The 19,445-nt window shown below is 36.5% G+C and overlaps 3 protein-coding genes and 1 long non-coding RNA gene across 4 annotated transcripts; 2 read left to right on the forward strand and 2 right to left on the reverse strand.

The window, feature by feature from the left end:
• Positions 1-130: 130 nt before the first annotated feature.
• Positions 131-4,407, forward strand: LOC148913114 (uncharacterized). The gene is made up of 2 exons (XR_016119155.1): positions 131-256; positions 4,109-4,407. It is a non-coding gene; the product is annotated as an uncharacterized LOC148913114 (long non-coding RNA).
• On the reverse strand, positions 4,102-10,497 carry LOC116288968 (uncharacterized). Its single transcript, XM_089026656.1, has 6 exons — positions 10,427-10,497; positions 9,602-9,647; positions 8,522-8,788; positions 7,770-8,036; positions 5,458-5,680; positions 4,102-4,230 (listed from the first exon to the last, which is right to left on the reverse strand). Exons 1-5 carry the CDS (start codon positions 10,493-10,495, stop codon positions 5,556-5,558), a joined length of 774 nt encoding a protein of 257 aa, XP_088882782.1. The 5' UTR covers positions 10,496-10,497; the 3' UTR covers positions 4,102-4,230; positions 5,458-5,555.
• An 858-nt stretch (positions 10,498-11,355) lies between these two features.
• LOC148913115 (uncharacterized) lies at positions 11,356-17,324 on the reverse strand. Its single transcript, XM_089026404.1, has 3 exons — positions 16,649-17,324; positions 15,330-15,599; positions 11,356-11,363 (listed from the first exon to the last, which is right to left on the reverse strand). Exons 1-3 carry the CDS (start codon positions 17,082-17,084, stop codon positions 11,356-11,358), a joined length of 714 nt encoding a protein of 237 aa, XP_088882530.1. The 5' UTR covers positions 17,085-17,324.
• A 14-nt stretch (positions 17,325-17,338) lies between these two features.
• LOC148913116 (uncharacterized) lies at positions 17,339-19,026 on the forward strand. Its single transcript, XM_089026405.1, has 4 exons — positions 17,339-17,937; positions 18,298-18,371; positions 18,475-18,566; positions 18,914-19,026. The coding sequence occupies exons 1-4, from the start codon at positions 17,557-17,559 to the stop codon at positions 19,024-19,026; spliced, it is 660 nt and encodes a 219-aa protein (XP_088882531.1). The 5' UTR covers positions 17,339-17,556.
• The last annotated feature ends 419 nt before the right edge of the window (positions 19,027-19,445 follow it).

Here is a 19,445-nt window from a genome sequence, read left to right on the forward strand (position 1 = left end):
TTCCAAAGTCGTTTTATAGAACATTTATAATTACTTTGCCAAGAGAAAGTATCAGATGTTTTGCATTATGGGCTTCTTCTTTTTTTTTTAGGTTGCAGTGTGACCGAGGCTACACTCGCTCACTTTGATTAAACATTAATTATTTCCCTTACAATCAACTAATCAATCAAGCTTAGTAATTTAATACAGTTAGTCTACTCGTGTTTGAGCTTCGTGCTTGTTGAGCTTCGTTGCTGCTCTAAGCCCACTGGACAAGGTATGAACGCTAAATATTCATATTCATATAATCTACATATAGGCATTATATATTCAAATGTAATAGTATATTATTCGTGATTTAACAAGTTGTTATTGTAATTGTACAAATCGTACAAATGATTCTTTATTACGTAACTAGCATATGGTATATGTTTGAACTCGATACGATTTTCAGGTAATTTAGCTCTTTCTTTCTTTACTAGTTTTACGGATACTTGTTAAGTAAATTCCTGTAAAACGTCCAGAGTCATGATTAAAGAACACAAAACCAGATTGCTTAGTTGAGCCACATGCAGTATTTTTTTACTCTAAATATTCAACACCACCCCACTCGTATCGCAACCTCAAGCGTTGCTATGACGACTAACTTAGTTACGGAAAGCTAAGCACACGTGCAGTTTGAAGAAGCCGACACGTGGCGTCCTTTTGTAATCGTTTAATTAACAATTGTTTGAACAGCTAACAATATGTTTATTTTTATATAATTACATTCAAGTGTATCAGAACTCACTGAAATCTTTGACTTTGGTTTTTCAGTGAATTCATTATGAATCTAGCATTTATAAACTGGAGTGTTTGATAAGCGATTCTTAAAAATTTGAAATTTTCCAGGCATAAAATAGCCTGCGTTCCCGTCCGGCCTTTTCTTTCGAAGTCTGCAAAAGAAAAGGCCGAATGGAACACAGGCAAGGCAGAAAGTGTAGCTCGATGTATGAATATCAATCATGCGGTATTCTATTGTCATTTTAATTCTATTCGTTTGCCAGTAAAATTATTCATGAAACTATTTCATGAAACTTATAGGCAAAAGCTAGTCAGAGCTTATTTGAAATAAAATATAATATATAATAAGTAATAATAATGAAAAAGCTATCTGATTATAGAACAGAGGAGCCAAAAGTAGATAGGAAGTCTTTCTCCAGGTATCTCGAAGGTAAAGTTTGACACTATTCTTCACTATTCTTCGTTTGTACGTTACGCCATCGCGGCCATGTTTGGTACCATTTAACAAAAGATTTCTCATTAGCATCCATTGTTAACAGTACCACAATGGCCGCCATGTTTTTGTCTTTTAACTCTCTTGGGAATGCTTGCAACCCGTCAATTCTTGCAACCCATCAAGCCATCTGGAAACTTACCTGACTAACGGATTTGAAAAGTATATATTTAAAAGATATGGTAGATGGTTTCGCACGTGGAGTAGTTCAAACATTTCTCTGTGTTGAACTAATTACATGAGCTCTATTCATAATAATTCTATGACAGGTGTCAATCTCTAATCAATGTGATAATAGCGTTGAATCATGATTGGCTAAAAGCCAAATAAGTAAATTCCTTAGTGCGTTATTCTAATGACGAGTAATACGAGTGAAAATCTTGTTGGAATTAAACATAGATAAAACTAATAATAATATATGAATATATTGTAAATGTATAGAAAAGACTACAAGGAACATTTCTATCATAAGATTCTAGAGAATAATCCTAAAATAACTGAGCAAAGTGATAAAAGCTGTGTAGGGCGTAACAAGAGGTACAATTGCTAATGAGAAGAGCTACTTGTTTACTTGTGAATACAATGCATACCATTATCTAAACTTGTGCGTGATGGTAGCCTTGCTGAAATATTATATCGATATTTTTATATAGCTAATTGATCATTCTTTTTCTTGTTTTCATAAGTAATGGTAGTTAGAAAACGGATGTCTTGCTTAATTTGTTGTCAGTAAAAATGTTCATTTTCTCTCTCATAACATTGGTCATATTTTCTTTCATAACAGAACTTAAAAACTAAATTATGAGGTAAAACTTATGGTATGAATTTGGTCATTTCGAAGAATGGGTAGTTTTCCTAATGGAATACAGAATGTCCGACCAACAAACACAAATAATTCCTTAGATTTTTTTAGTAGCTATCGATTTTTTTCTTAAAGTACCTTTTGGATGCATTGATTATAAGACAGGCATATGAAATTTTTAGCAATCGGTGTTTTTTTCCATGCCGTAAATCAAAAAAACATAGCTTAACCGACATAGCAACAGTAACTAGGTAGATAGAATATTGCAATGAATTCAGGATAGACGAACTACGCGCCGATGAAGTGTGCTATAGTTGAAGTTTACGAAACGAAAGCCGTGTTTTCATTGAATTTCTGGCTCGCTTTTATCTTGAAAATCATTTGTCCCCCAAGCCGGGGTGAACCGGTCAAACAACTGTAGAAAAACGCACACTCTTCCTACCTGTGTCTGTAAAATACTTGTGCATTCAGAACATCGAAGGATTTGATATGCTTAAAATTTACTTTGAAATTCTTCAAGATTCTACTTTCCTGTTTCAGTAACGTACTGTTTGACTTTATATACAGTCAATGTCATTAACGTTGTCCACCGAAAAAAGACATTTACACATTTACACATTTAGTCATTAAGACATTCAGACTAAAAGAAATATCACGTTTATATTATGTTTTCTTTGCCTCGTGTGCGTCAGCCTGAACTTTAAATGTAAAATTCAACTCGTGAATCGAAATTCCAGAATGCCCTGGCCATTTAGTAAGGATTTAAGATGGAGAATGGTATTTCAGCGTTTGTTTTACGCCAAACGTTCAAGGAAACATGTGATATTTCTTTTAGTCTAAATGTGTAAATGTGTAAATGTCTGAATGTCTTTTTTTTTCGGTGGACAACGTTAATGACATTGACTGTATATTTGGGTATAGGACCAGGCTATCAGTTTCAGCACACGTCACCAGTCTTTTCCTCTAGTTACCTGTGGTACATACTCGTAACCATCAAAGGCGAGCGAATAAATCCTAATCAAGAAAACAAGTAAAGCCGCGTGGCACTGAGCAATTTCTGCAACTCTAATCGCGAATCGTTTTCTCGAAGAAAGCTTTTTACGGAACCTCGTTAAAACTGGACAGAAGAGGAAGATGATTCCCTTAGATGCAAATGATGATGATGATAATGATGATGATCAAGTATATGATATTTCATATAAAATAACGAATGAGCAAATACATGAATATATTAGAGCAAGGCCTTTGAAGGACTTTGTTTTGAAACAACAACTAAAATGGTTTGCACATATACAATACGCTCCTCAAACCGCAGATATATCAAGAAGCTAACTTTTATAGATACAAGCAACAAAAGAAAAGGCCGTCCAATAAAAACATTAATAAGAACAATCTACCAACGATTTCAGGAATATCAACCATCACAGATTCTGAAAGAATGCTTTAGACGCAACCATAATAGCTTGGCTTCAAAGTAGTTGAACTTACTCGCGTAGAGTGAGAACTGAATGTTTCTCTAAGAGAAATGAGCAATACATTGATCGTGGTCACGAAGGAAGGGGAGCGTTGCGCGAAGACAGTACGAACGGCTGCGAGAGAGACTAAGGAAGTGTCAGCAAAAGGCAATATTCTAAATGCACTTTATTGAATAACGTATAAAACAATTACATGATTAAAAATAAATGAGCTTTGGTAGCCATTGGCTTTCAGCATTCTTACACTTTTCATTCCAAAAAATATCAACCAAAAAAAAGAAAACTATGTTACTAAAATTTTGAAAGTAAAAAAAATTGCTCAAGGGTAAAGGGAGGACTATTAGATAATTGAGTGTCGTGCAACGTAAATTCCTGTAACCAACACCCCCCCCCCCCCCCCTAACTCGATTATCTAGTGGGCCATCCCTAAGCTAGAACTTAGTGGGGTTGTTAGTGAATTAAAGCGAAGATAATGTGTTCAAAACACCGTTAAGGACCTAATGATATTCAAGCAAACCAAGCGTACACATCAACACAGACACGACCAAAATTGTCTCCTTCCGACCAATTCTTCAGATCCTCACCAAACCATAGTTTCAACTTCATTGACGAGGTAAGATGGAATGGGGAAGCCACGTTGGAAAAGAACAAAGATTTGGAGAACTTGGAGTGTTTTCCAGGAAGCCGGTACCACAGACCTGGACGCAGTTTGATAAAAAGTATCGAAAATGAGTTTATAACAACCGTAACCAGAGGGGAGAACAGGTTGCACGTGCACCCCCCATAAAAGCTTAAGGTCCGCTCATCTATCTCCTTTTGCTTTAAAATTGCATGTAAATATTTTTTGATTAAATGAAGACTACTTTCCATCTGCATATTGTAGCATTGTTAATAATCACTCACCCATTATTTATTCCCTGTTTTCTTTTTGTTTTTTTCTTTTTGTTTTTGTTTTTTTGTTTTTTCTTTTTCTTTCTTTTTTTCTTTTTTTTTTTTTTTTTTTTTCTTTGGTTCTGGCAAATAATTGTCTATGCACCTTCCCAGCAAGATCCCTGGTTACGCCACTGTATTAGCTCTGTCTCCCTTGATGTCGAGTTTGGGGATTTGTCCGGATTTTCCGGTTTTCCTCCCTCTAACAAGCTAAACAGAACTTTTCGGCTTGGGCGAATTGTTTTCCCGTTTCAGACCAAGTGTCATCCTCCTGAGAATATAATTCTTTGTTTGAGTTGTATTACATATTCATTTGTCTTTTCATGTCTAACCGTTAAACAAAGAAATGATACTCTAGGGAATGACACTTGGTCTTGAGAATAAGATTCTTTGTTTGAGTTGTATCCATATTCATGTGTCTTCTTATGTGCAACCGTTAAACAAAGAAATGATACTCTAGCTTACTCCAGATGAGATAACACGTGGTTCGAAATGGGAAAACATTAAGCCCAACATGGCCGAAAAAGTACGTATATTGATGATATCTGCGAATCTCAGAGCTGTATTGTATTTTGCCTGTTTTGCTTCCTTCTTTTTTTCTCTTATTAAAAACTACAAACATTAAGAACATGAACTAAGGGAAGGTATTTTGGTATTCATGTTCGTAATCATAGGCACCGTTCGAAGCTATTTTTAGAATCGCATTTGCCTTATGTACGTGCAAACTTCACATGCTGTACGCTCTTTGCTTACGTCATTTCTTGGGAAAAAACACGCAAGAAAACATAAGCTAACGGGGTAGAGCTCGCACAGTAAGCGCGTGCAAAAAATCAAACGAGTAAATAAATGATTCTAATAAAAGCATGAATGATTCTAAAGATAGCCCCAAAGATTCTAAAAATAGCATCAAAGAGTGCTCATGATGGGGCCTGGGGATTCCTTCTCTTAGTTTAATTTCTCTCGTTCGAAGTTTTCTACTCTCTAAGAGTTATTACCTTTGGGGTCGACGATGTACTCTCTGCGCGGATAGATCAAGTAGTTGTACTGATCAGTAACCAACACATTGAGATTAGCGTCCCCACAGCCCCATCTGCTAAATGAGAGTCAAAAGAAGGCCATTGACTATCTTGCTTGGACCATAGTATTGGAAGGTTCCTGGACGATTCCCTTTGGCCTGAAAACACACTGGATTCTGGTTCAGCTTTTTAACCTTTCTACCTGAGAAGGAAGAGTTTATATAAGTGCAATGAGATAATAAACATGACTCAGTAACATGATTAGGTTATATAGTACTCAATGGCCATACTATTTTCGGAATCAAAAACAGAGAACAGAGAAGATGAGACCAAAATGGTAATATTAATATTAATAATAATAATAATAATAATAATAATAACAATAATAATAATAATAATAATAACAATAATAATAATAATAATAAATAATTATAATTATAAATAAATAACAATAATGATGATAATAATAATAAATAATAATAATAGTAGTAGATGGGAAGTGCGTTAACTAGATGCACCTAGTGATACAAATCGTGAAATGTTTATAAATTGTTTTACTGACAAAAAGCTGAAGGCTTTGAACACATGTTGTTTATCGTCTGTGTATTTCAAATGAATACATCAGAGGATGATTATGTCTTTTCCCATAATAACTTTCTGTTTCACCTTTTATTTCTCATGTTTTGAACCCGACAATGATTTTGAAATTGAGTGTTCGTACCTATTTCAATACAAAATTGTCAAAGACCAAAAACCTATAGAAAGCTAAGATCACTGAGGATAATGGGAAACAATTCATTTCAAACAAGTATAGCTTTTTGACAAACGGCAGCTTGAGGATTGTCGATCAGAAGAGATGAGACTATAACTGGTAAAAGATTTGCAAATCCATCAATCGTAACAAGCGGTTGAAACATGTAAAATGTATTCTCACTTTTGGATCTTTTCCAGTGACTAATCTTATTCAAATAAATATACACCTATTTCAAAAAATATTTTCGGCCAGAGGTCTAAAATCTGAAATATGAGACCGAGTAACACGCTGCAAAATGTAATATATTCACTGGAGAACCACAACATAGTTTCTTTTTAAAATGGAATATGAAGCATGAACTTGTGAGTTAGAAATGTGATGGGAAGAGGGGAAGAGGGGGAGACAAGAGACGTCCCTTCCTCCACCTCCCCCCTCCCCCTCCCTTTCCCCCTCTCCCCAGGCCCCCCAACCCCTCCTAGGACACCCTGAAGGCCTGATACTCAGGTTATAAATTTGAGTTTTCGTGTATTAGACAGAAAACATAAAAGCACAAAAGTTCCGTTCAGTCTCATATTGCCCATCTCAGATTTCAGACCGACCAAGGTTTTTGAAGTAGCTTAAAATAACTCAAGTGGAACTACGAGCGCAGCGAGTGCTTCACTGTTAAAGTGCCTATCACCCTTCTGACAATATTCTCAGTATTGATTTTACATGGGGTAAGATGTTGAATAACCCGAAAAATTACATAGTTTGAGTGCGGCTTCTTGAAGTTATGAAGGTTTTTCCATGTCATATGCTAATGTTGTGACGTATGAGGAGGCATTTATTGTTATTTGTTATTCCTCGTAATTCGAAACACCGGCTTCTATGTGAAAACTAACTTGCAATCATTTCTATGAGAGCAATGGGGAAAACAATGACGTATTTCAAATTTAATTTATCTGTACCAGCAGTGTTTTATATATTAAATGATTACTCCTCATACGTCACAGCATTAGCATATGGCATGGAAAAACCTTTAAGACTTCAAGAAGTTGCACTTAAACTATATATTTTTTTAGTGTTATTCAACATCTTACCCCATGTAGAATTAATACTGTGAATATTGTCAGAAGGGTGATGGGCACTTTAAGTCCTATGAACAATTTGAGACTTCATCTATGTTCAATAAGAGGACAGACAATTGTTATCTATGAAAGTTTTTTTTTTTTGTTTTTTTGTTTTGTTTTTTGTTTTGTTTTTTTGCTCTTTTTTTGTTTTTTGTTTGTTTTTGTTTTTGTTTTTTGTTTCTTTGTTTTTTGTTTTTTGTTTTTTGTTTTTGTTTTTGTTTTTGTTTTTGTTTTTTTCGTTTTTTGTTCTTTGTTTTTGCAATAATAGAAAAAGGAAAACATCTAGAAACGAGAAAAAGTTTTTTAAAAAAACGGTTTCAAGCGCGCGCTGGCTCCGGGCCATGTGTCTGTCCTCTTTTTGATAATGGCTTTCAGCCAATCAATTTGCGAGAATACGCTCTGTTATTGTAAAATACTAGATGGCTTACCTCCTGATGGCGAAGTGAATCGATACACATTGTTGGCCCATGTTCCTCCTACCCCATTTCTGCATCCACTCGATTTTCCATATTTACTATATGATGCCTGGGCGGTTGGGCCGCTGAAACACTGGCCGTTATACTGGACAGAGAAAACCTTGTAGCCACGCGCCTTGGCCAAATTGGCACACCACTTGATGTTCCCGCGTCGATATCCAAGGTATAACGGAAGTGCCCTTGCATGCTTGTCTCTGAAGCAGCCCACGCTTACATATGCTAGAAGTAAATAAGAAAAACATCCATCCATCCATCCATCTATCCATCTATCCATGCATCCATGCATCCATGCATCCATGCATCCATGCATCCATGCATCCATGCATCCATGCATCCATGCATCCATGCATCCATGCATCCATGCATCCATGCATCCATGCATCCATGCATCCATGCATCCATGCATCCATGCATCCATGCATCCATCCATCCATCCATCCATGCATCCATCCATGCATGCATGCATCCATCCATCCATCCATCCATCCATCCATCCATCCATCCATCCATCCACCCACCCATCCATCCACCCATCCATCCACCCATCCATCCACCCATCCATCCACCCATCCACCCATCCATCCTTTTTTCCCCTCTTAAATCAATGAATTTAATTTGTTTACAATGTTTGTTTTGTACTTGCTTCCATGCACAGTCTCCTTTCAAGTTGGCGCAAGGGATTATCAAGCTTTAATTTTACTTACGAAGCATTTTTAATCGATAGACATCGTTAGCCCATCCTCCACCAACACCATTAGCACAATTTCTTGCTTTACCATATATCGTATATCTAAGGTGAGCATTTTGATCAGAGAAGCACCACGATTTAGCCTGAATAGCGAATACTGCAAATGCTCGCCTTCTTGCCAAGTTTGCACAGGCTTTCACAGCTCCCCTGCCATGAACACGGCCGAGAACAATTCTTAGTGCTCTAACAGGCTTGTCCCGGTAGCAACCAATGTGGCGATATGCTTTATAAAGAAATAGATATTTTTAATTTATACTCACTCAAATGTAAGAACTGCGGAGTTTGAGAGAAAAAATCTGGACGAAACTGGCTAGTGCTTGCATTGAAGTGCATCAAGAGAATATGAAGTATTCATATTCTCTTCAGTGCATTATGCGGACGGTTTAAGTGATCGAAATAGACGCCATCTTTAAAATATTTTCCCTAGGAAGTCCAACAATGCACTGCACTTGACCCAGCTGTCTTCTTCAATATAATACAGTATAATGTGCCTTATTTATACCAGAGATTACAATAGAAAAAATATATAGATATAAATATATTTACAAAAGAATGGTAGAGGTTACCTAGAATAACTATAAAGCTAAACGAGCTAGGTAACACAAATGTCTGAAATTACAAATAGCTGTAATAGCTATTTTTTATTGTTAATTACGATCTGTTATATAATATATGAGTTAAGAATTTTTTGCATTCTCTTTGGCTGAGAGGACTGGTATTAGGCATTATTATGTCGAGGAAGGGACTGGAACCTAGGTTTCTCAAAACCAACGTAAATTCAAACATCACAGTAAGAATTGAGAATTTGATCAATCTTGATAAGAAAGTTATGATATTTTAACATTTTCAACGACAATAAAAACAAAAAACAAAAAGCAAACAAATGATGTATAGTTGAAAGGACATGTGTCACTATAATTGTCTTTTTTAACTTTTTCATGCATTGTTTTTTTTGTTTTTGTTTTTTATTTTTCCCGTCTATATTCTGCATTAAACTCATTATTCAATTATTCGAGTATTCAATTCATTAAATCACCTGAAATTGCTCTTTTAGCCACCATTGGAGCATCTTCACTGCCAGTCTGTAAAAGTTGATAAAATATTAAGTATTTATCAAGTAACGTATTGGCATACTTGAAGTTTAATTTGCGGTAATGCTTTTCATTTCAAACAGCCAATACAAATTGAAAAAAAAAATCTCTATGGTTTTTAACAATTATTCGCCGAAGGCAAAGTGGTTATTGGCATGATAAATGTTCACCATAATCACTGAGCCAGAGGGAAAGAATTGGCTTAGCAAAATTTTAGACTTGAATTTAAGAGAAAAGTCGAAATTCAGGATAAGAAACGTTTTAGTATTAAAGAGTTTTAGATTTACGTTCACGGCTAATGTGAAACGTCAGTTGACCAGTAAAAAAATCATTTTAAATTACTGAAAAAGAATCGCAAAAAGGTCCAAGTAGTAGAAAACCAAAAGAATATTTGCGCCTGGTGAGAAGGTTTGCAAAAGGTAAAGCAAAATACAGGAAAAGTATGAAAACGTGGTCACGTTTGCCTTTTGCGGGGAGAAAAAATGCCAATCTAAAACTCTCTATTACTTCCGTTCTGGGCATGGTAAACTTTGGGAAACCAGAATCACTGGTCACTCGACCAATCGCAGCGCGCGAAATCCTATATTCAAGTCTAAAATTATACTAACAATAATTATTGGTCTTTTAAATCATGAAAAAAATATATATTTCCATTGAGTGCGCTAAAAATATTTTTTTCGCGTGACGAAAACTTCAGTAGCCGCCATATTTGTTTTGGTGATCTGGCGCATGCGCATACGTCTTCCTTTATCACTATGAACCATACTTACTTCTGTTACTTCTTCAGCAAAGACTTGAAGGGCAACTACAAGAAGCCCAACGGCAATAAGTAGCTTCATGTTTTTTTCTGTGTGTGATTAAAAAATATTATATTCATATTTAACAAGTCATTAATAATTCAAGAGGAAAACACAATAGAAATCATGACCATGCTCTTTTACTCCGACGAAGGACTAGCGTCCGATACGTCAGTAAGGCTTTTCATCTTTTAACGGTGTAAAATTTACCTTTTTATCATAACTGTTTCATTAGAAACACAGACGCATCTCACACTAGTTTTTAGCTAGTTATCTCTTCTAGAAATCATGACCGTGAAGAGTTTTATATTCATTTGCATAAACTTTAACTTGGTTTTTAATTTCTTGGGTAGAATCATTTTTATCTTGAAAACTTTAGTGAAACGCAAAGGAACTAACCTACACGTTTGTTAAGCAATATACAATATTCGTGTCCGTGTTCTGTGTATATGATATATAAACTATCGGCTACGCCTCGAATTTATATGTCGTATATAACACGGTCACTCATACTGTATATATTACTTAAAATCCCGGATCAGGAGTCCATAGTACTTTGAGCGTACAACGCACATATTTTCCTTTGGATCGTTAGAAATTATCGTTTTCCCAAACCATCTATAATAAACAAGGCTTTCCAATCCGTCGAGATATGGAAAACAAAGCTATAGCCGCCAGGCATATGAATAAGATGAATTAATAAAGAATGATGGTATGGATCTTGATAAACATTTGATTAAGAAAATACCAATTGCTGGACGTTTCGATGAAATCTTGTCATCATTTTCAACAACATTCAATGACAGATCAAGCGTGAATTACTGTATGACAAAGTATATATGTACATATTCAAACAAAACGTTTTGCTTTCACTGAGTCTGATTGGACGTTCAGGGTTGGTTTTAAGTCCCTGATGAACAACATTTCATAAATTAAACAATCAAATTTGGAACGACAACGTTTTAAGATGGTGAATTATTGTCCTAAGTCCCGCGTGTCTTTATTGTGACGGAACAATGTATGTTTGGCAATAAGGAATGTCTTTTTTTTTTTTTTTGATATCAATACGAACTCAATCTAAAAATAACCAGTCTGAGAAAATAATTATTCGAGAGAGGGGTACTACTTTTGCGCTCCGGGTAATTGGGCTCCAGGGCTGCCCGTATACACTTATTTCAATAAAGTTAGTCACCTGAAAAGCTACAAAGCTGAGACCGACAAGGATTATGGATAGATACATTTTACATGTTTCAACCGCTTGATAACTGTTGATGGACTTGAGATCTTCTACCAGTTACAAGTTCACCTCTTCTGAACATCCTCAACTGCTGCAGTTTGTGTCAAAACCCTTACTTGTTGAATATGAAATATTTCCCATGATTCTCAGCGATCACGGCTTTCTAGGTTTTTGGTGACTAACTTTATTGAAATAAGTATATGTTTTTTCTCTATTCTGTGGAGTAATTGCTTACTATCAATCACGTGACTTTTTGGAGTTGACTGGGGGGGGGGGGGGGGGGGCACTCGACGAAATAATGGATTTGGTCATCATATGTCCGCTTGGCAAATGTTGGGCAAATATGGTGCTCTATATTTGCCCATACATTTGCCTATGCAGGCAAAGGTCGGGGTAAATTTCTAATAAATTTGCCATTGCTTTGCCATACATCTGAACACATGGGTAAATATGTTATATATTTGCCCTTAGTTTAGACGCATTTACCCAGTGGGGATATATGATAACCGTTTTTGCCCTATATTTGCCCTATTGTCAAATGAAGGGCACATATGAAATCAACTTTGCACTAGGCTTTGCCCCATATTTACCTGGGGAGCAAATACAATACCCCAAACTGAGTATATCCGATGTGAGGTTTCCGTTTCAATTTATTGCAATCAAAACTTTTCAAAACAACTCAATAATTTTTCAACTGAATTATGATGGATGTTGGCTTGTTTTTACGACTTACGAGGGGGGAGTGCATGCAGGTCCATCTCAGTCATATGTGTCAATTTTTTCTCCTAACGCATGACATCAATGTTGCGACCACATTAATTCAATCATTGTTTTGCTTTGATGTCATGAAAGTGAGGTTATATGCGTTGATACACACAGGAAAAAACGCGGACGATGTATTTTTAATATGCGTAAGTCGTACATGCGTTTTTTCCAGTGACAATAAGAAAACTCATTAACCCATTAACCTCAGCTGCATTTCAAACCGCTAACATCTGTAATATTATTTGAAGCATCAATTTTGTTTAGTCTAAACATATGAATTCATCTTTTTTATTGGCAATATATGCAATTTCATTCATAATTATTTTAATTCATCTAATTTTAAAGTCATCAAAGAATTCATTCAATTTTCATTTTGACTATCTAGTTACTGATGCACAGTTCAAACAGTTTATTTTTGATAGCTTTGAATATTTTTCCTGGATGATACTTTACTGTCATCTCCATCATCCGTACAATTTACGTTGTAAAGGACAAACAATTAATACTCTTTCTTTGTCAATAACATCGTAAGCAGCAACAAACTGGCTGTGTATCCTTTGTATGGGAATGAATGTAGAGGGCCCTTCCATTTCAAACAAGTTTCTGCACCAAATTTCATGTGGTCTGCCAATCCTGTGTCTTTCTGGATGTCGCTGATACCATCGAACCTTTGCCATACACAATGATTCCTGCTTGCCATCAATTATAATGGTTTGTTTAAGAAAGAAATCGACAACACCGGGGCGCAAGTCAAATGAATCGGTCTCAATACTGCCACTATATTGGCCACACCAACTTGCAAGAATGAAGGAAGAACGTTCCAGTCTAGAGTCAGAGGACCCTAGCTTTGTCCCCGAATATCCAATGGTACTAACTCTCTCAAACGTATCGGTAACACTTTCAATGACCGAGTGTTGAGGTAAAATTGTTTCATAAGCTTTAAAGAGATATTCTGTATAGTCATCATCAAGAACATCAATGGATCGAGGTGAAAAACATGAGTATGCATTCATATTGCTCCACTCTAGCAACGTAGTACTTGACCAACTGAAAGATTAAGTGTTGATGGTATTGATGGGATGCTTTCGCCAAGTGTTCCTACTTGTTGTGCCTCCTGAAGAAGTTGAAATACTGGTTGGAAAGTTTCTCGAAATCTCTCTGGTAAAGGGATATCTCTTAGTTCATGCTTTTGGAGAAATTTTCTCATGATTTGTATTTCAACAGATCTATTGTTAGTTCGAAACGCTCCTAAAATCCCATTGAAACGTTCGAAGCTGAAAAGCCAAAATGAATATACAGGCCCGTAATCTAAAATACATTGTTTGAGGTGCAGGTGTAGATGCATGTTTGGCGTAACACGTTCCTTTCCATATCTTTTTTCAAACGATTTACAAAATTCCACTAGGTAATCATGTCCTTCTTGTAGCTCTTCAGTTGTAATAAGTGGAGAGCAAAGGTGAAAGCAGGACAATACGAATAACCTCCACAGCTCCAAATCATCTGTTGGAACGATATTCCAAATGCAGAATACAGAATACAAGAGAGTCCATGTTTTCCACTGATCAGCAGTAAATCCTCCAAACGATGTTGATATCTTTTTCGGGAGACGCCCAATAAATGATGGTGCTTTGACGTCATCTACCTTTTCCTGGATTTTATTCAAATTTTCTTTAGAAATAATTGGCGTTTCAGCATTTAGCCATACATTTTTCATTAAATGTTTTGCTGTCCCTAAAAACAAATTGTGCATAGGATCAACAACATGGTAACGAGTACAATCGAAGTAAGGCAACTGTAAGAGTTCAGAATATCTTGTTCCAGTGGAAGTTTCAATTTGGTTTCGTTCATCAGCGGTTGTTGCATTGAGTATTTTCTGAGCCTCTCTTCGATGCTCTTCATTTGTCCTTGGTGTATCGTCATCTTCGAAACCTGAAAAATCCATGCTACTAAAATCTCCGGGAAAAAATCTTGTGCACTTTGAGCACCCTCGGTGAGCAGTACATCCTAAGAAACCGCAAACTTTTCTTAGTGCAGGAATGTCACAAGCAATACAAAGGAGGGCAGCTCGAAAACATCTTGCTGTTCTACTCCCATGAGGCCGAACTTGGATGCCTTCGTGCCACAATAAGTTCAATTCGGCTACAAGTGGTTGTAAGTACGTATTGATATTCAATTTGGGCTCGTGTGGACCAGGTATTACCCCAACTATTATTACGTTTTCCTCTTTGTACCTTTCTTTTCTCGGAAGATTTAGGAGGACCATATATATGACTCCAACGCTATAGACACTGTGCTTAAAAGGCTGAAACCAGTCAACATTCAGCATAAAAGCATAATTATTAGGCTGGGCAAGGAAAGGAGTGCCGTTAAAATATTGCCAATCTTTCCACACTTGGCCATCGTAAATATCAACTAAAATATCGTCCGGTACATTCCGATTTCTCCAAATCTCACATTTTTGTACAAAGTCTGGTCGCTTAATAAAGTGAGTTAGAGTGTCTCTGATGCTTTTATAACAATAAACTTTATGTGGGTACAATTTTGTCTGTCCATTTTTCAAACGAATTTCCTTAAGCAATTCCGCTCCACAAGGTGTGCGGCGAAACAATTGACGGTGATTCGGAAAAGCAATGTGAGAACATGGTTTAGCAATGACACGCCCGAATCTTGTTGTTATGCAGTCTTGAAAACGGTATAGGGTGTCGCATTTCGGACAAACAACATACTTTGAATGCTTATCTTTAAAAGAAAGATAATTTTTCAAGAGTTTGAAGGAGCTCGGGAAAACCAATACTGCGGTTGGGAAAATGATTGGCGAAAGCTCACACAAAACCTCAAAAATCGCTTTAAAAAAGGCGAGGAGAATATCAATGCCTCGGTCTGGTACAGAAACGTATGCAGACCAAAAGCACACAAACAAGGCAATCCAGTTAATAAGGGTCACTCGGGAACTTGCTTCGACGGCAACGCTTATTTCTGCACTAGATTGTTCAAAATCTCTTTCTACGTCTTCGATATCAATATCCCAAGTTTCAACCAATCTCCTTCTTTCATTTCCTCTTATCTCTTCATGGTCAGATTCACTGTCCAACTTGTCATCCCAAAACACTTGATCTTCTTCCTCAAAGTTATTTATTCCGTCTCCTTTAAACATAAGCAAATACGATGTATTTTATTCATTCGGCATTGTATAACTGCAACATAGTATAAGATAAAGTCTGAAACCATTATAATACTAGGAAAAAAAATGTCAGTAAAAAAAACCTCATGGGCTAAGGGACCGGTCATTATTTAAGTTGGGGGGGGGGGGGGGGAGAAAAAATTGGGGGGGGGGGGGGGGCCTGAAATTTTTGCTAGTGAAAGTCTTGAAATTTAAAAATGACTTTTAGGGAAAATTTTTAAATTTTTTACTACAATCCATGGGGGGTTTTCGATAAACTTGGATGCCTTCAAATGGGGGGCCTTGAAATTTTTTTGCGTCACTGACAATTTCTCCTCCACCCCCCCCCCCCCCCCCCCCCTACCTCCAACTTAAATAATGACCGGTCCCTAAATGTATAATTTTGACCCAAATTTTGCTCTGAAAATAAATGATTTCCATTGAAAATAAAATATAAATTTCTAAGTCAGCAAAACAACAATTTATAATTCGTGAAAGAAAAATGATAAATCGAAAATAAAAAACCCAAGAGACATATTAAATAAATTACTTATAATTGTATTTCTCTAACTTGACAAACATGTTTTGCCGGATACCATGCTATCTCAGGATGACCACAGTCATGAATTGATTTGGAGACAAAAATGTACAGCAATATCCATTTGAACATAGTAAATTCTTTTGGCGTTTTAAATGAGTTATCTCTAGCTATGATTTTATAAACTCTTTGAATGAACCTTTCTGAATGAACACTGAGGTTTTAATGGCAACCATAAGCCGATTACTTAATAATGCACCCTTCTTAAAAGTAACGGTGAAAACGAGGCTAAGATAGAAATAGAAAAGAATCATTTGTACCTCTAACTTAATCTCGCTTCAATAACACTAATGCTTGGTAGTAAATCCAATAGGGGAGCTAGATCATGTGCAAATCAGCCGCTTGTTAAAGATTCAGTCTTTTATCTATGCAGTTTGACTTTAACATTTAAAGATTATATAATCTAATCATCAAATAAACGTATAACATCAATACCTTTTTGTGAAGTAGCTGGTAAGAATTCGTCACTTGATGGTTGGTTTGTATTTGGCACATCAGAGGAGTCTTGATCAGTTTGGTCCAAAACGTTTATCTCGCTGTAGTCATTAGAAGAAGTGTCGTTCTGGCCGTCAATCTCGTGAGTGAAAATACTATCATTTGAGTCTTCGTCGTCATTCCGCTGTAATTGCCATTGATTTGTTAAAGGATCATAAAATTCTTCTTTGTGACGGCAAAATACTCTGTAATGTAAATCTTCGTTACAATGAAAGCAATGATAACGCTTTGACATCGCAGAAGACATTTTGTTTTCCAGAACTATATAATTAAAAAGACGGTGTGTATCATTGGGATAATTACTCAAAATCCAAGCATTTTGAATGGCTAACAGCCATATTCCAGCGTAATAAAGTTCCACGTCCATCAACCACATGCCACTGGACAAAAGCACGCCGGATCTTTATTACCGCGCCCTTTTCCTTAGAGCTGTCACTGTTGGCGGCAGATAATGGTACGATGGTTTTAGAGCTAGAAGCTAATCAAGTTTATTGCAATGATATTTCGTGAATCTAGGCTTTAGAAAAAATTTCATAACTTTATAAAATGGAGCAAATAGCTTTAAGATAATAAATATATTACTTAACATGAATCCTGGATACAACTTCAGCATTTTTATAAGACAGTTATTCCTTTTTTCATTATTAGACTTCATTATATGAACGTATATGTCATCACAAGTCACGTGATACGCCGTGATAGATAGGGGGTAGATTTGTTCGGTGGATGTGCTTATTCGTTCATTCGCCTTTTGGTCACAAACAGGTAACAAACTCTGTCGGTCATCTAGTTTCCCGCACATTCTATATCTTTGCTTATAAATTGCGTTCATTCGTCGCGATCAAAAAATGGGAAGAACATCTACACCTTTACCAGGACGCCCAATGCCAATCCATTCTGTTACTGCAACTACCAGTACAAGCAGTACCAGTAGACATACTGAAAATGGCGCCAATTCTCAAAGGCTTAACATACTTATTCCCTCTGTCCCTGGTGGTAACGAGGATGTGCTAAGAGAACACAGAAATCGCCTATTGCAAGCAACAAGCGAGAATGAGAACGTTGACCCCGACAGCGAAAAAGAAGAAATTTCTTCAAATTTCGAAACGATTGTGAAACAGTTTAAAGAACTGCAAGCACAAAACCGCCAAATACTAGCCGCCTTAAAAGAAAGCCAGCAGAACAAGGACAACAGCAAGACCAAGATTACTGTCTCAAAGGCTGTTGCAGTAAGTAAAGTGGCAATATTTAAAAAAGCAAGCTATTTTTATTGATAATTTTACTGGGAATTCTTGGCGCGAAGAGTAGTTGGTATAATTATGCAGCGGTATAATTTATGCAATGCTAAAATTGGCGGGAAACCCGCCATGGTAGTGGTTAATGCTACCAAACTTTACTATTGATTTCCAATAACAAGACACTGAATGATAATGATAATTTCCTTTTTGTAAAGGAATTGATTTGATTTCGATTTTTTTCCCAATATTATACAATCACAGCCATACAAATAATGAAAACATTATTACTATGTCTAAGAATAACTTAAGGTACATCTTATGATTTTAATGAATTATATTATGTTATTACAGTCTGAAGTACGCTTGGTAGCAAAGAAATTACGGGACAGGGAAGAAAACCCTCTTATATGGGATTTTACTAAAGCGTAAGTATGAAAATTTAATAAAAATGATCTTGTCTGAATCATCCATAGTTTCTTTCCATATTAAGTTTCCACTTACCACTCAAATATGGCATTTCCTAATTAGTTTCAGAGATGACGTCAACGAACATATTAATAACGCAATAAGGGATAGAGTTCTGAATGTTCATAAGGATGTCTCTGCCGTCGAGTTAGAAGGTATTTATGTATTTTATATTACGAAGTGCGAAAGGCCTTATGCACCTATCAAAGTTAACCCGGGGGGGAGGGGTGAGGACAAAGGGTGGTGGTGGTCGGGGGGGGGGGGGAGGGGGTAACGAAATCCTTTTAGAAATATTCAAATGCCGAAGGGAGGGGAAGCAGTTTGAAATAAAATAACATGGAAAAAAAAAAAGAAAAAAGAAAAAAGAAAAGAAAAAAAAACGAAACAAAACAAAACAAAGCAAAAACAAATGGATGCTAAGGAGTAATTGTCGGCCAAATGCCAAAATTTCTAACAAATTTTGTCTCAAGTTTTAATATATGGGTACTTGATATAATTTCAGCTGCCCTTAAAAGTCACTTTCTGACGAGAAGAAAGAGAAACAAAAGAGAGCGTTCAGGGGCCCTTGGAAGGCATCAAAAGATGCAGCGGAAAACACAAAGAAAACAAATGTGAGTAAACTGAATTTGCAACGATTATGACTTTGTTTAATAAGAAACTTTGACTGACGGTGGTTTTTTTTCTTTTTTCTTTTAGCTCCTAAAATCCAGATCCAAGGCAGCGGACTTGTCAACCTCGCTATCACCAGGGGACAAAGAGAAAGTCAAGGCAATTATGAAACTGGAGTATATGTCATCAGAGGAGTCGATGTCAGAGGCGGATGACCAGGCTGATGACGATACAGCGGACAGTGGCTCTAATAACGAAGGGGGCCCTACTAAGCAGAGTAAAGTTTTAATAAAACACCCTCTGCCATGGAGAAGCCCCCTAGCTAATCAGTTCATGGAAAGCATGGACCGAAAGGCAAGAAGGAGGCTGTCAGAGCGCAGTCTCACCATAGCTTTTGAAGGCGGAAACTTCGGGGACCGTCAGAC

Source organism: Actinia tenebrosa, unplaced genomic scaffold (genome assembly GCF_029948245.1).
Source record: "Actinia tenebrosa isolate PJP-AT-01 unplaced genomic scaffold, QUT_ActTen_1.0 PGA_scaffold10__47_contigs__length_13832649, whole genome shotgun sequence".
NCBI classification, from domain to species: domain Eukaryota; kingdom Metazoa; phylum Cnidaria; class Anthozoa; order Actiniaria; family Actiniidae; genus Actinia; species Actinia tenebrosa.

Coding starts and splice junctions, on each gene's coding strand:
- LOC116288968 (XM_089026656.1), bottom strand. CDS start 10,495: ATGAAGCTACTTATTGCCGTTGGGCTTCTTGTAGTTGCCCTTCAAGTC. Junction 9,648..10,426: donor TTGCTGAAGAAGTAACAGAA/GTAAGTATGGTT, acceptor CAACTTTTACAG/ACTGGCAGTGAAGATGCTCC. Junction 8,789..9,601: donor GGCTAAAAGAGCAATTTCAG/GTGATTTAATGA, acceptor TTCTTTATAAAG/CATATCGCCACATTGGTTGC.
- LOC148913115 (XM_089026404.1), bottom strand. CDS start 17,084: ATGTGGTTGATGGACGTGGAACTTTATTACGCTGGAATATGGCTGTTA. Junction 15,600..16,648: donor ACCAGCTACTTCACAAAAAG/GTATTGATGTTA, acceptor TTATGTTTAAAG/GAGACGGAATAAATAACTTT.
- LOC148913116 (XM_089026405.1), top strand. CDS start 17,557: ATGGGAAGAACATCTACACCTTTACCAGGACGCCCAATGCCAATCCAT. Junction 18,372..18,474: donor ATATGGGATTTTACTAAAGC/GTAAGTATGAAA, acceptor TTTCCTAATTAG/TTTCAGAGATGACGTCAACG. Junction 18,567..18,913: donor CTCTGCCGTCGAGTTAGAAG/GTATTTATGTAT, acceptor ATATAATTTCAG/CTGCCCTTAAAAGTCACTTT.